General features: G+C 60.9%; 3 protein-coding genes across 9 annotated transcripts; all 3 read right to left on the bottom strand.

The window, feature by feature from the left end:
- Positions 1 to 96: 96 nt before the first annotated feature.
- Positions 97 to 2,198, bottom strand: Pagr1 (PAXIP1 associated glutamate rich protein 1). Its single transcript, XM_021635855.2, has 3 exons — positions 1,542 to 2,198; positions 1,313 to 1,395; positions 97 to 516 (listed from the first exon to the last, which is right to left on the bottom strand). The coding sequence occupies exons 1-3, from the start codon at positions 2,018 to 2,020 to the stop codon at positions 317 to 319; spliced, it is 762 nt and encodes a 253-aa protein (XP_021491530.1). The 5' UTR covers positions 2,021 to 2,198; the 3' UTR covers positions 97 to 316.
- Positions 477 to 6,773, bottom strand: Prrt2 (proline rich transmembrane protein 2). Of its 7 annotated transcripts, XR_009585441.1 has the most exons (6): positions 6,129 to 6,338; positions 4,504 to 5,473; positions 3,979 to 4,111; positions 2,360 to 2,448; positions 1,313 to 1,395; positions 477 to 516 (listed from the first exon to the last, which is right to left on the bottom strand). XR_009585441.1 is itself a non-coding variant. In XM_060366825.1 (5 exons), exons 2-4 carry the CDS (start codon positions 5,407 to 5,409, stop codon positions 2,366 to 2,368), a joined length of 1,122 nt encoding a protein of 373 aa, XP_060222808.1. In that variant the 5' UTR covers positions 5,410 to 5,473; positions 6,129 to 6,338; the 3' UTR covers positions 1,851 to 1,986; positions 2,360 to 2,365. The 7 variants fall into 7 exon arrangements, 6 of the variants coding, with proteins under 6 accessions (XP_060222808.1, XP_021491526.1, XP_060222809.1 ...); XM_060366825.1 differs by lacking the exons at positions 477 to 516; positions 1,313 to 1,395 and adding an exon at positions 1,851 to 1,986; XM_021635851.2 differs by lacking the exons at positions 477 to 516; positions 1,313 to 1,395 and adding an exon at positions 6,412 to 6,430 and having other exon boundaries at positions 2,340 to 2,448; positions 6,129 to 6,237.
- Positions 6,774 to 8,118: 1,345 nt separating this feature from the next.
- Maz (MYC associated zinc finger protein) lies at positions 8,119 to 11,706 on the bottom strand. The gene is given in 7 exon segments (XM_021635943.2): positions 8,119 to 8,257; positions 8,569 to 8,793; positions 9,556 to 9,727; positions 9,995 to 10,058; positions 10,450 to 11,300; positions 11,375 to 11,533; positions 11,535 to 11,706. Coding segments are annotated over 6 exon segments (1,482 nt in total). The 5' UTR covers positions 11,568 to 11,706; the 3' UTR covers positions 8,119 to 8,257; positions 8,569 to 8,590.
- Between the last annotated feature and the right edge of the window lie 696 nt (positions 11,707 to 12,402).

The following is a 12,402-nucleotide window of genomic DNA, read 5'->3' as shown; positions in this document are numbered from 1 at the left end:
CTGCACCTCTGCCTTATCTGGCTTCAATATTCCAGGGTGGAGGAATACAGTTCTGCCTCTGCCCAAGTGAGACCGAGTGCTTGGGTTCACCTGCAGTTTCTAAGCTCATCCCGCATCCTTTATTAGACTCAGCAAATCCAGCTCAGAGCTGCAAGCAGACACTCAACAGAACACACACTCGCTCTCCCGCAAGGCACTGCACTGGGAGCTTGAGGCTTTTTTCTCTGGTACAAGTTTCCCAGAGCCTGGGCTGGGGAAGGCCAGCCATGCCCAGCACGAACAGTCTGCACCTGTGGGCCGGGAGCAGCACCGGCGGTCAGTACTTCCGCTGCCTGGGAAAGAGACTGTTTCCTGAGGATCGCAGTGGAGGGCTGCCGGGGCTGGGGCCCTCGGAGTCTAGGCTGAAGAGGTCTCTCCCAGTCCGAAGGATCTGCTCCTCTAGTTTCTTATGTCTCTTCATGTCTGAGAGAACCTTATCCAGGCGTGCCTCCCGTTTCTGGCTCCGGGCTGAGCTTCCTAGAAAGGTAGAAAATGTGTCTGGATTGAGGTAGTGAGCACCCCCACACACACTCGGAGCCCTCCACCCTTGTTTAACACACCCATTTTAGGTCTCTACACAGAGGAGCTAATGTAGGGCTGGGCCACATGGGAGGATGGATAATAGGCGAAGATAACCATAATGGCTAGTGGGGAGAACAAGTGCAAAGGTCCTGGGCAGACTCATTCAGAGGACAGAGTACTGGGGTGGAGGACAGAAAACTCAGATTCTCCCTAGGCATGCTCGTTCTCTCTGGAATGGAATCCTCTGGAGGACTACAAGCAGAGAAATGACAGGACTTCCCTCAAAAGGACTCTGGCTGCTGAAACCAGAAGCGGGGAGCTAGTTAGAACTGTGGAAACTGTCAAGCAAGAGAGAGAGAGCGGGAGGTGATCTTAAAGGTAGATTTGTACTGTCAGCTTGACCAGCTGGGGGGAAAAAACTCAAGAATGGTTCTGAGGGTAAATTCTAGGAAGGGATGTGGGCTGGGATATCGGGTCATTTCCGGTGATGTGCGCAGTAGTAGAGAGATGCATTCTGGAGAATAATGACCAGGAGGACTTTGGCCGAAAGGAATGGGAGACTTGAGAGGAAGGCCTGAGGGTCTCTTACAGGGAAGTACGCTGGAAACACGCTGCCACTGCATGCTCCTTCCTGCACACAGTTTTACAGCCCTGTGGCACCCGGCCCACGTCTCTTAGAAGAGCCCACTCCTGGGGTGACCAGGAGAAGAGGCCCCTTCACTTCCCTTCAGTTCTTTCCTCTTTCTCGTACCTGGTGTACGTCTTCTGTCAATCAGCGAGTCCTTTGGTGTCATTGGCTCATCATCGAAGTCAAATTCTGTGGGCATGTGCGGCCTGAAACAGGGTGGGCAGAGAGTGAAGGAGTGAGAGGCCCTTCCACACACCTACTGGTGTGACCTGGCGGGCTGGCTCAGCGTTTCCTGCTCTTCCCTCCCTCCAGTTTCTGTGCTCAGGGACAACGTGTAAAGCTATGGCCTCACTTTTCCTCCTCCTCCTCTTTGGTCTCGGGCTCCTCATCTGATCTCTCCTCTTCACTCTGGGCCTCAGGAGTGGGCGGCCGGCGGGGTAGGATCTCCGCTTGAAGCTCCAGAGTCCCTTGGGCAGCCAGCAGTTCATAGAGACGCTGGATCTCGGAGGGGGGAGGCATCCAGGGCTGCCCATTGGCCGGCAGCTCCACCTCCTCGTCGCTGCAGGCTACGCACCAGTCTTCCGATTCCCCCTCGGCACTCTCGTCGCCCGCAGCGCCGGGAGCCTCTAGTGCCTCCTCAGCCCTGGATCCCTCACGCCCAGCCTCCTCCTGACGGCCTTCCCCCTCTCCCTCGGCCTTACTAGCCGAGACGGAGGGACCTCCGGTGTCCTCCACCGCCAGAGCCTGGAGGCCGGAAGTCACTTCCCCTTCTTCAGAGAGAGGCGCGGCTGTGCTCCCTGCAATGGTTCCATGGCCCAGGGCAAGGGACATAGAGCACTCAAGAAGGAGCCCAGCTAATACCGGAGACTCGAGAGTACCGAACCAGGGCGCCTCCCCCACGAGGCTTGAGATCCACTGCGGTTTAGGAACTCTCCCAACTAGCCAACAGCTGACCGCGGCCGGAGCACCGTCCCCAGGAGGGGGCGCTCGGATCCCTGCGAGGACAGACCCCACCCCACGGTTCCCCGGGACCCGCGGAAACCACGCTGGGAGCTGGGAAGGGAAGGGCCTGCTTTCTCGCTTTCACATCGCCCTCTTCAACACCTGGCCAGGAGCCATCTCCTCGGGCCTCGCAAACCTAGCTCGCGTCTGCTCAGCAGCCGTACAAACCTGGAGCTAAAACCCGCCGCCTAGGCTGGGCAGGATCGCAGTACGCAGGCGCAGAGAAATGGCGCGCGGAGACTCCACGGTAGTCAAAGCTACTTGGAAGAGGAAAGAGAAGGCTTGCGCATGCGCGGTTAGGCCCTTTAGACATCACCCGCTTCGGCCCACAGTAAAGATGGCCGCTGCGGCAGCGCATGCGTATTTCGTTCACTAGGGCCTGCCAGAAAGCAGTACCTGGACTGTGCAAACGGAACACAGGGACCAATCGAGGCTAGTCTCATGCATTCTCTGTTTATTGGTGTTTAAGACTCATGCAGCATTCAGCATACAAAATGGGAGAGTCAATTTAAATTTTTTAAAAGGAATTTTAGTTTTCCCCCAAGTTTTTTAAGAAATAAAACAAACAAACAAACAAAAAAACCCGCCAACTCCGAAATCAATCGCAGCTGGCTCCCTGCCTCAAGAGAGCTGTCTCGTGCAACAAACCTCCGTCATCCTCTTAGAGAATAATTAGAGCTCCCTGTCCCTCCCTCGCTCCCTGCAGCTGGGAACTTTGGTCCTTTTATTTATTATTATTTTTTAATTCTACTGTTTACAAAGCACGTGAATGGCCCGAACCCCTCAGACCTTCAAACAAGAACTCTGAGGTTAAAAAGCCCGAATGGGCAGGTCAACTCAGGCTGAGCCTACAGCCACTGAGGCACTCCTTCCTCCCCCGGGATGTCAAGAATGAGGACTCCCACTCTTGCACAAGTCCCCAGGTGAGGCCTGGTTTGCCAGCTTTGCGACCCAATAGGCACCTTAGGGGTTGGGGTGGGAGTGCAGTCTGGGTCTAGATAGTCCCCAGCAGAGAACAGTCAGAGGCCCCAGCTAGGCAATCCTCTTCCCACACCATCCTTCCTCCCTCGGCCTGACCCAAGTACTGCAGTTTTTACAGAGTAAGTGTTGGTAGGAGGGTGAAGATGCTGAGGAGAAGATGAAAAGGCAGAAGGGGTCGTGTCGGGACACGTGGCAAGGAGGGGGCGGGGAGATGTTAAGGAAGGGAAGAAAGGAATGAGTTAGGTGCCAAGACAAAGTTGAGAGGTCAGGGTTCATTAAGGTTCAGAGGATTCCAGAGGCAGGAAGAAGTGCAGGGAGGCTGGGATAGATGCAGAATACAATTTAGATGTTCAGAAGGCTTCCAGAAGTGCAGAGAGGTTTTCAGAGTGCAGGGTTGGGGAGGTCAAGAGGCAGGAGGGGAGATCCGCAGGCAAAAGTGCAGGGAGAAAGGAAGCCAACGGCTGGCAGAGGAGCCTGGCAGGGTGCAGGAGCAGGAAAGAAGCTGTAAACAAGGCTGCTCAGGCTCCCTTGGTCCCTTGGGGTGGGGGCCAGGGCCATGAACTGGGCTTCCCCCAGGACAGGGATGGACCCAAGACAGCTCCCAACAGGAAGAAAAGTCTTGGAATGCAGGGCAGAGCCCCTCACTTATACACTGTGGGAAGGAGAGGCAAAGACAGACAGGGAAGGAGACAGCAAGAGACAAAGGAATAGGGAGGACAGACAGGAGAAAGCAGGGTCAGGGGTTAGTCAAGCTGCCCTTGTCAACCCTTCCGCTCCTCCCCTTCCTGTCCCCGACCCCGACTCACCGCCTAAGTTGATGACACAGGAGGCGATGATGATGAGGACCCCACCCACCAGCGCCACGATGCTTAAGAGCTTGGCTACTCGGCCCAGACGTTGAGCCCCATCCACGTCCCCCTGTTGCAGGCTGTTCCGGGACTGGGGTGAGGGTGAGGGGTTTAGAGGTATCATGGCCCAGGTCAGCAGGAGCCAGCCCAGCAGGGATCAGATGAGAGTCCAGAGCGGGGAGGTCAGCCCCCCACGTAGGGTTAAGAAAGGAAGGAGGATTGGGGATGCAGGAGGAAGAGGACACAGGTCAGCAAGGTTATATGAACCATCTTTCTATTTCCCTCCCACCTGAAGGGATAGGTAGGGCAGAAGTGGCTTGGAGGGTTAGGTCCCAGGGAGAAGGAAGTAGAGGCCCAGAAACTGGAAAAGTAGGATCCATGCAGAGAGGTGAGGGAAGGTATCATTCCCAGGGCTCTGTTCTGACACTGGCGGGAAGCTGGGAGCCACAGTGTGCCCCGGGGCCAGGGTCCCTTGGGGCTCACCATAACAGCATAAGCGAAGGCCACAATGTTGACAGGCCACATGGGGCAGAAGCAGGACAGGATGGCAAGGATGATGTAGTCCCGAGGTTTCTGGGTGCCATCACCCCCTTCAACCCCGGGCCCTGCCAGCTGGGAGCTGGGATGGCGGCTGAGGCTACCTCGGGGAGATCCTGGATGTCCACTGTGCGCCTTTCCTATTCTGTCCTCCTCAACCAGCTTCTGCAGCACCCGGGGGGGAGCCCCATTGGCTGGGGGTGTTTTAGTTGAGGGTGGCGAGTGAGGCTGGGGAGCTGGACCCTCTTCCCCATCACCAGCCTGGAGGGGAACCACTGCTCCATTTTCTTGCTTTTCCTCTATACTTTCTGTCAGGACCTCAGTGGGAGGGTCCTCTTGGGTGGGGGGCTCTGGCTGAGGGGATAGTTTAGGAGCAGGCTGGGAAGTTGGCTGAGGGTCTGAGTGGCTATTTTGTTGGAAAGCAGGCTCCGAGGTTGGCTCAGGAGGGGCTGGCGACTGCTGCTCAGATCCCTGCGCTGCTGCCGCTGCTTCTGCAGCTCCTTTGCTCACATCTGGTTTGGGTGCTGGTTCTTGGCATGCCTCTTTGGAGCTGGGGCTGGAGCTGGCCTTGGACCCTCCTGGCTTTAAGCTGGGGTCTGTGGCCTGGACTGTTTCTGGGGTCTCCACTGGGTTCTCTGTGGTTTCTGGAGCCTGCTCAGCCTTAGGCCCTGAGTCCACAGGTGCTGCAGTGGTGCCTGGGTCTGGCTGAAGGGCCTCTGGCTGGTCGGGGTTCTCCGCTACAACCTGGACAGGACCTGGTCCAGCTTCTGAATGACCAGGTCCTTCTCCCTGGGTGTTGGAACTGTCTTCCACCCCCTTCATCTCAGAGACCTCAGAGCTGCTGGCTGCCATCTTAGAGAAGGGAGATGGGAGCGGGCCCGTGGGGAAGAGGAAACAGCAGTGACAGTGGCAAATCCTGGAAGAGGAGGAGACAGGGTTGGTGAGGAGGAGAGAATGGCTCTCCTCACCACAGGACTAAGGGGGCTAGGCTCCTGTTTCAAGGCTAGCCTGTACTGTCCCCTGGGGAGAGGAGGGAAAGTTGGGGTTTCCTTTGCTTTGGGGTGGTACACCCTTGGCGGAGAGGTGCTCCACTTAAAGTCTGTTTGGAGAGCCAGGGGAAGCTAAACCCTTGTCTAAACAGAAGCGTTCTGGGTCTGTTTCTGGATCCATCCAACACATCCCACAAGACCCATACTCTCAGATACCCCCCTCGAAGGTACCTACCAGCACATCGAAATTGTGCATACACTAGACATTCCAACAGGCAGACTGAGGGAGAACCCTCACATTCTGCTTCTTTCCTACCCTTCCCTCCTCCCTGAGCAGTGCGGCTTTTCCTGCTGCGCATTTGGGCTCAGATGCCCCTCCACCTCCTCCCCGCCCCTTCCTGGAGAGACCTAGCATCGCTGGCATCCCTTCTCAGCCCCTTTTCAGGGGTTCCCTTGTTGCCTTCAGCAGAGGCGGAGGGGGAGGGGATCGTCTCCCGATGGCACGGCGCACCCAGAACCACCCTCCAGTTCTCCTGACACCTGCATTCCCATGCCACCCTGCTGTCTGCCGTCCACTCCTACCAGCGGCCTCAGTTCGTCCCAGTGTCATCCGCCGCCAGCCTCGGGACTGCTCCTGCGTCCCGCTGCCGCCACTGCTGCCGCCGCAGCCGCAGACCGGGAGGGAACAAGTCTGCGAGCGAGGAAGGGAGGTGGCGGGTCTCCCCTCCTCTCTCCTCCGGGTTTGCTCGGCCCTTCTCTGGTCCCCTCCCCTAAGCTCCACTGCTGCCGCGCCGCCCCCGCCCCTAGCACGCCTCCTGCCCCTCCCGGACAGCCCAAGGGAACCTCGTGCCAAGCCCCGTGTTACCTGGGTAACCGGCCCGGGGACCACTCGTGCCCCCTCCCTGCCCTTTCTCACGCGCACCTCCTGGTGGGGCACCCCCTTCCCAAGTCCTCGGCCCCTCCCACCAACGGTCACCGGGGGATCCTGGCAGAGACCTGGGTTTGCGAAGAGACGGGCCACTGAGGACTGGGTGGAGGCGTCCTGAGCAGCAGAGGAGGAGACAGGTCTGAGTTTGGGGCGGCTGCAGGAGAACCGCGTAGGGTTTCAAGAGAGCCTGCAGAGCTGAAGCCGCCCTGCCCCAGGAGAGCAGCAGCAATGCGTGATGAAAGCCTGAGGGAGGGATCTCTGTAAAGGTCCGAGCAAAGAAAGCCCTGAGGAGGAAATTTCAGCCGACTAGGATGAGCTGGGGCGAGCAGCCTGTCATCGCTGCGGTGGGAAGCGAATGCAGCTCCCTCCACGTTTCTGCATCAGCCATGGACTCTGGGATCCACACGCGCAGGCCTCTGGAGGCCGTGCAGCATAACATCAATGACTAGTCTGGAGACCCCAGCCCTCCAGTGGGTATGCTGGGCCTGTCCAGACTGGGTATTCCCTAGAGACCTGGAGTTTGCTCCCATCAGCCTCTGGATTATTGGGTCCACCCGAATTTGTGTTGTGTTGCAGCTAGAGGCTGTATCTCAGGACAGAGAAGCCAGTACTTTGCAGGGCAAGAAAGGTTGGGACTGAGATCAAGGCCAACGAAGAACCCCTCCCGCGGGAGGCGCGGTCGCGCACGCGCACACACACGACAGGGGGCTCAGTGAAGATAACTTAGGAAACCAGAGACAAATTTTTATTTAAAATTTATTGTAATGGGGTCTGCGCAAAAGGAGGGAGGGGAGGGGTGGGGAACATGCAAGGGACACAGGAACACGATGACATGGCCAGGGCCCACAGCTTCTGTTGTGGGAAAGAGGAAAAGACCAGGGCTGGAGCTGGGGTGAAGAGGGAAGGGAGACACTGTGGCTGCATTTCCCCACCCCCAGGAAGCACCTCTTGTCCCTGGCTCCCCTCCTTTACCCTGGATCCTAAGATTCCATCTCTGTCTGTCGTTCTGCTGCTGGCCCTAGTGGCTCCTTCGGATGCTCCCCTTGGCTTTTCCCTGGACAGACACGCCAGCAGGATGTGCAGGGTGTGACTACCCTTCCTTATTGAGTATCCCTTTCTGCCTTCCCTGATCCTGTCCCTCAAGTCCGCCTATCCCTCCTCTGGGACAGAATCCGAACTCCCCTCCTCTCTCTCCTCCCTCCCCCTGGGAAAAAAACAACAACAACAAAAAGAAAGCACCAACTCCCCAGGAAGGAGCAGCAGACAGTAGGGGAGGGGGACTGGAGGAGAGCACAGGACCTTCTCGGGAAAGGCTTACGGATCCCTGGAAGGAAAGGCAAGGGGTTAAGGGTTGAGGGCAGTGGCTGCTGCTGTCCTCCGCCACCCCTGCTCACTGTCCAGGGGACTTCAACACGACTCAGGGGACAGGTGTTTGTAGGGTCAGCTCTGATAGGGACAAGAAAGGAGCAGGAGAACCATTGTTAAAACCTAGTGGATTCCTTCTTCCTCCTCTGTCTGGAGGTTCCTTGGTTGATGGAGTAGTGAGTAGTGAGGAGTTGGTGGGAAGGAGGAGACTGTACCGAGAAGAGCTTTCCTCCATGCTCCCCTCTCCCCCATCAACTTGGAGCTCACCAGGGCTGGGAGGGAAGTGGCTGGGAGCTCACTGGAACCCCCTCTGCCCCAGAGAGGGAGCCCACAGCTGTGGGGGGGGCTGCCACCACTGCCGCTGCCGCCGCCGCCGCTGCTGCTGCTGCCGCCGCCATTGGACAAACTTCACCAGTACCTACAGTGAGAAACACCAAGGATCACAGCACAACCTGAATGGCAAGAAACACTCTTCATACCCCAAACTTTCCAGCTATTTGCCTACTTCCCCCGGGACACAGCCGTTACTCACTTCCTATCTGGTCCCCAGAGGCTTGGCCTGTCTACCCAGATGGAGCACGTCTGTACTGCCCTCTATGGACCCCAAGTCTCCCTAATCTGAGTGACAGACTGGCATCCCTGGCCTTCCTGAGATCCCCTACTGGGCCCTTTGAGCTCCCTTGTCCCACACATCCCATCCTGCCCCCCCAGCCATGTCCCACGCCTTGCCTGGTGGGTGCAGGGGTCCCCCTCAGCAGGTAGGCTGTGGCTGGGGGGCATCTCCCGGGATAGGAGGGGCGGCCCCCCCCAGATGGGTCTGCATGTGGCCGGCCAGCTGGGCAGGGGTCTTGCAGTGCACGCTGCACAGCTTGCACAGGATGCGGTCAGCCCGCGGGGCCTGGAGCCCATGGTCCTTCACCGCGTGGATGCGCAGGTATGCTGCCGTGGTGAAGCCTATGGGGGGGGTTGGGATGGGGGTTGGGGTCAGCCTGGTGGAGACCCCAGAGACAGGGCTGTTCTCCTAGGCTGGGGACACCCTCCTCACGTGGCACTGTCCTCCTCCCTCCACATCCTTGGTAGGCTGGGGCCAACTACTCCGCTGGGACATAGCCCTTCCCTGAGCTTGGGGCTGGTTTGAGTGGTGCCCATTTCTTAATCCTTAAAATATCTAGAGACCTTCCCCCGTAACTGGCGCATGCCCCCCATGACAGGACACTGTTGCCTAGCTTTTTTAAGAGTTGACTCTCAGTAGAGACGGCTGTGTCCCCCCCTCTCCAATGCCCCAGTCCCAGCTCCTTTGGTGAACACCCCACATTGAAAACAGCTTTCTCTGTTACTGGGCAGGGTGTGTGCTTGTCACACCCCTGCTGATGTGCTCCACCTGCCCCAGGAGCTGAAGACAAGAACTTGTGGCTGTAAAATGAAAACCTGGGATTTGGCTTTCTCGAGCACTCCTTTCTCAAAGCAATCATGTCCCACTTGAGTCTCCCCAAGCACACCCAGGAGGTTGAGCCTCTGGTAGACGGTCTCCTGAGTCACGGCATACAATTTAGTGACGTTCAGCTGCTTCCAATACTGTTGTGTTTGCTTCTTAAAGGGGCTCCCTACACGCCACGAGCTCTCGGCTACAGCACCCTTAACCCACATCCGTGGAAAAAAACCAAACAGCCTCGTGCCCCCCTTACCCCTGCCCTCCCAGCACCCCTGAGCATGTACCTTTGTTGCAGAGCTCACAGACATGGTGAGGGCCCTGGCTGTGCACCTTCATGTGGTCCGAAATATAAGCCGAGCTCAGCATCTTGCCACACACATGACATGGCACCTTCTCCTCGTGTCGGACTGTGTGCGCTCGGAGTCGATCCTTCGTAGCAAAAGCTGCCTCACATTTCTGGGGGGGAGGGCGTGGGGGGGTCACAGGAGAGTTAAAGCTCCGGGGAGTAGAGAGAAGGGGTCAAGGTAAAGGGATCAGAGCCTTGGGGGGGGTCTTTGATCTGTAGGAAATGGGCGTGAGATGACCAGGCCTTGAAGGAGAAATGCGAAAAATGGAGTGAAAAGGCAAAAAGAGAGAAAAAGGGGGTCTGAGAGGCCGAACTCGGACAGCTACAGTGAGGATCAAAATCATGAAATCCAGGACAGGAGGCAGCGGACTTCCTACCTCACATTTGAAGGGCCGCTCTGTTGAGTGCACTTGTCTGACGTGACTGTTGAGGTGATCCGGCCTAGGGACATGTCGAGGTGGGGAGGGGGTATTAGGGCTACAACTCCGAGGTGAGGTGTGCCTCAAAAGCTACCTAGGCTCCTCCAAAACGCCCTTCCAAAAGTGCCCGCATTTCCCCCACAGCTTCAGTCCTTAGGCAGGAACTCCCTCAAACCAAGGCTCCACCTCTGCCCAGAGGCAGCTTTCCTTCAGCCCAAAGACCCACCTCCTCTCCAAGTACCACCCCCGGGCTCCCAGGAACCATGAGGCTCCCTTCCCTCCTCCCTGGGAGTGGTTCCTGTCCCCAGGAACTGGGAGCCACCTCCCCACCAGCCAGACAGGCCACCTGGCTGCCCTCCCTCCCTCCCCCACCCCCCACCCCCGCCTGGCGGGCAGCCGAGGCCCCTGCACACCGGGAGAAGCTCTTGCCACAGTGGGAGCAGTTGTAGGGCTTGTGCACAGCGCCGTCATGCGAGCGCACGTGGTAACTCATGCGGTCCTTGCGCTTGAAGCGCTGCTGGCACACAGGGCACTGGTAGGGCTTCTCGTCCGAGTGCGACAGCTTGTGCCGGTTCAGGTGGTAGACGTCGCGGAAGGCCTTGCCGCACATCTCGCAGGCGTGATTCTTCCGGATGCGCTTTCCAGAGGCAGTCGTGGTCACCACGCCACCGGGCGCCACGGCGGCCGTGCCGCCGCCAGCCCCGGCTTCTCCCCCTCCCCCGCTGGCCCCGCTCAGCTGGGGCACGCTCAGGAGGCTGAGGGGCACCATGGTGGGCATCTTCATAGCACCCGAAGGGACCCGGCCAGCCTTGGCTCCTGTGTGGATGGCTTCGTGCCTCCGGAGGTTGTAGCCGTTCTTGAACTCCTTGGCGCACAGGGCGCAAATGTAGGGCCCCTTGCTCTTTGTTTTCTTCTCCAAGACAGATGCAACCGGGGCCACGGCGACCGTCGAGGTCGGGGCGACGACAGCGGTGGCCGCGGCCGCGGCGATGGTGGCGGCCGCGGCGGGGGGCGCGGCCTCGGCGGCCGGCGCGGAGACGGCAGGGGGTGGCGGAGGAGGCGCCGGAGGCTGCTTCAGGGCCGCTGTGTCCACAGTGGAGGCGGCGGCGGGGGCCGGGGGCGCAGTCACCACGGCGGCGGCCGCCGCGGCCGCGGCCGCAGCCGCCGCGGCGGACTCCTGCGCGGCGGCGAGGACCGGGAGCAAGTCCACTTGGAGGGGCTCGGCCGCCGGGGCCTGGGGCGTGGGCGGGGGCGCCGGCGCGGCCTGCGGAGACAAGGCGCCGTGTGGGCCGCGCTCGGCGCTCGGCGCCCGCCCGGCCCGGCCCGGCCCCTACTCACCTGGAACGGACTCTGGGCGCAGCCCTGGGAGGCAAAGAAGCGGGACTGGAGCTCAGCCCCGACCTGCAGGGGGTTCTGGGCGTGACCCTGAGGTGGCGGGAAGGAGTTCATGAGGCCGCCCACCCCCCGGGAGTCCAGGCCCAGCACGGGGAAGGGGGGGGGCCAGCAGCGTGCAAGGGAACACGGGGAACATGGCCTCGGCCACAGTGGGGCCCCCGGAGCTCAGCGGGAGCCGGGGGCACGGGCCGCGCGGGGCCCGGGCTCGGGGCGCCGCCCCCGGCCGGCCGGGTTGGGCCGAGCCGAACGCATGGCCCGAGGGCCGCCCCGCCGCCCGCGCACCCCGGCCGGCGGGAGGGAGGGAAGGAGGGCGTCTTGTGGGGCGCGGAGCGCGGCGGCGGCGGCGACGCCCCCTGGGTGGGGGCGAGAGGCCCCGCGGGGCCGAGGGCCGGGGCCGGGGGCGGGGGCCCGGGCGGCGGCGGCGGCGGCGGTGGCGGCGGTTGGAGCCTGGCGGGGCGGGGTGGGGGGGAGCGAGGGAGCAGCTCCGGCCCCCGCCGCGCGCGCGCGCCCAGCCGGCGCCTCGGGGAGGGCGGGGGAGGGCGCGAGGGAGGGAGGGGGACAGCTGCGCGCGCACCGGGCGCGCGGAGGGGGGGGTGGGACGGGCGGGAGGGCGGGCGGGAGGGGGGTGGAGGGGGGGCAGGGGCGGGGGGGCGGGGGTTGTTACCTGGAAGATGAAGCTGCTCCAGTTGCTGGGATCCATGGCGGAGGGAGGAGGGAGGCGGCTCGCGCTCACCCCGGGGCGGGAGGAGGCGGCGGTGGGGGAGGGGGGGGCCCGGGGAGGAGGCGCGCGGGGAGGGAGGGGGGAGGAGGGTGGGGGAGCGGAGCACACTGCGCGCCGGAGGGCGGGCGGGGGGCGCGAGGACACACAGGAGGCTGGGGCGGGCGCGAGCGCGAGTGCGCGCCGGGCCAGCGGGAGGGGGAGGCGTCGGAGGGACTCTGGGGGGAGGAGGGACGGGGGAGCCACCCAGCCG

The sequence above is a fragment of the Meriones unguiculatus genome, chromosome 14 (genome assembly GCF_030254825.1).
Source record: "Meriones unguiculatus strain TT.TT164.6M chromosome 14, Bangor_MerUng_6.1, whole genome shotgun sequence".
In the NCBI taxonomy this organism is placed as follows: Eukaryota; Metazoa; Chordata; class Mammalia; order Rodentia; family Muridae; genus Meriones; species Meriones unguiculatus.
Note: the sequence above shows the minus strand (reverse complement) of the source record. Positions and strands in the feature narration are given on the sequence as shown.

Excerpts from the sequence above, each read along its gene's own strand:
- Prrt2 (XM_060366826.1), bottom strand. The coding sequence starts at position 5,409 with ATGGCAGCCAGCAGCTCTGAGGTCTCTGAGATGAAGGGGGTGGAAGAC. Across the intron at positions 4,112-4,503 it reads CCTTCGCTTATGCTGTTATG|TCCCGGAACAGCCTGCAACA; the intron begins GTGAGCCCCAAG and ends CCCTCACCCCAG. Across the intron at positions 2,449-3,978 it reads CTGTGTCATCAACTTAGGCG|CTTTGACTACCGTGGAGTCT; the intron begins GTGAGTCGGGGT and ends TCTTCCAAGTAG.
- Pagr1 (XM_021635855.2), bottom strand. The coding sequence starts at position 2,020 with ATGTCCCTTGCCCTGGGCCATGGAACCATTGCAGGGAGCACAGCCGCG. Across the intron at positions 1,396-1,541 it reads AAAGAGGAGGAGGAGGAAAA|GCCGCACATGCCCACAGAAT; the intron begins GTGAGGCCATAG and ends ACCCTGTTTCAG. Across the intron at positions 517-1,312 it reads TGACAGAAGACGTACACCAG|GAAGCTCAGCCCGGAGCCAG; the intron begins GTACGAGAAAGA and ends CTACCTTTCTAG.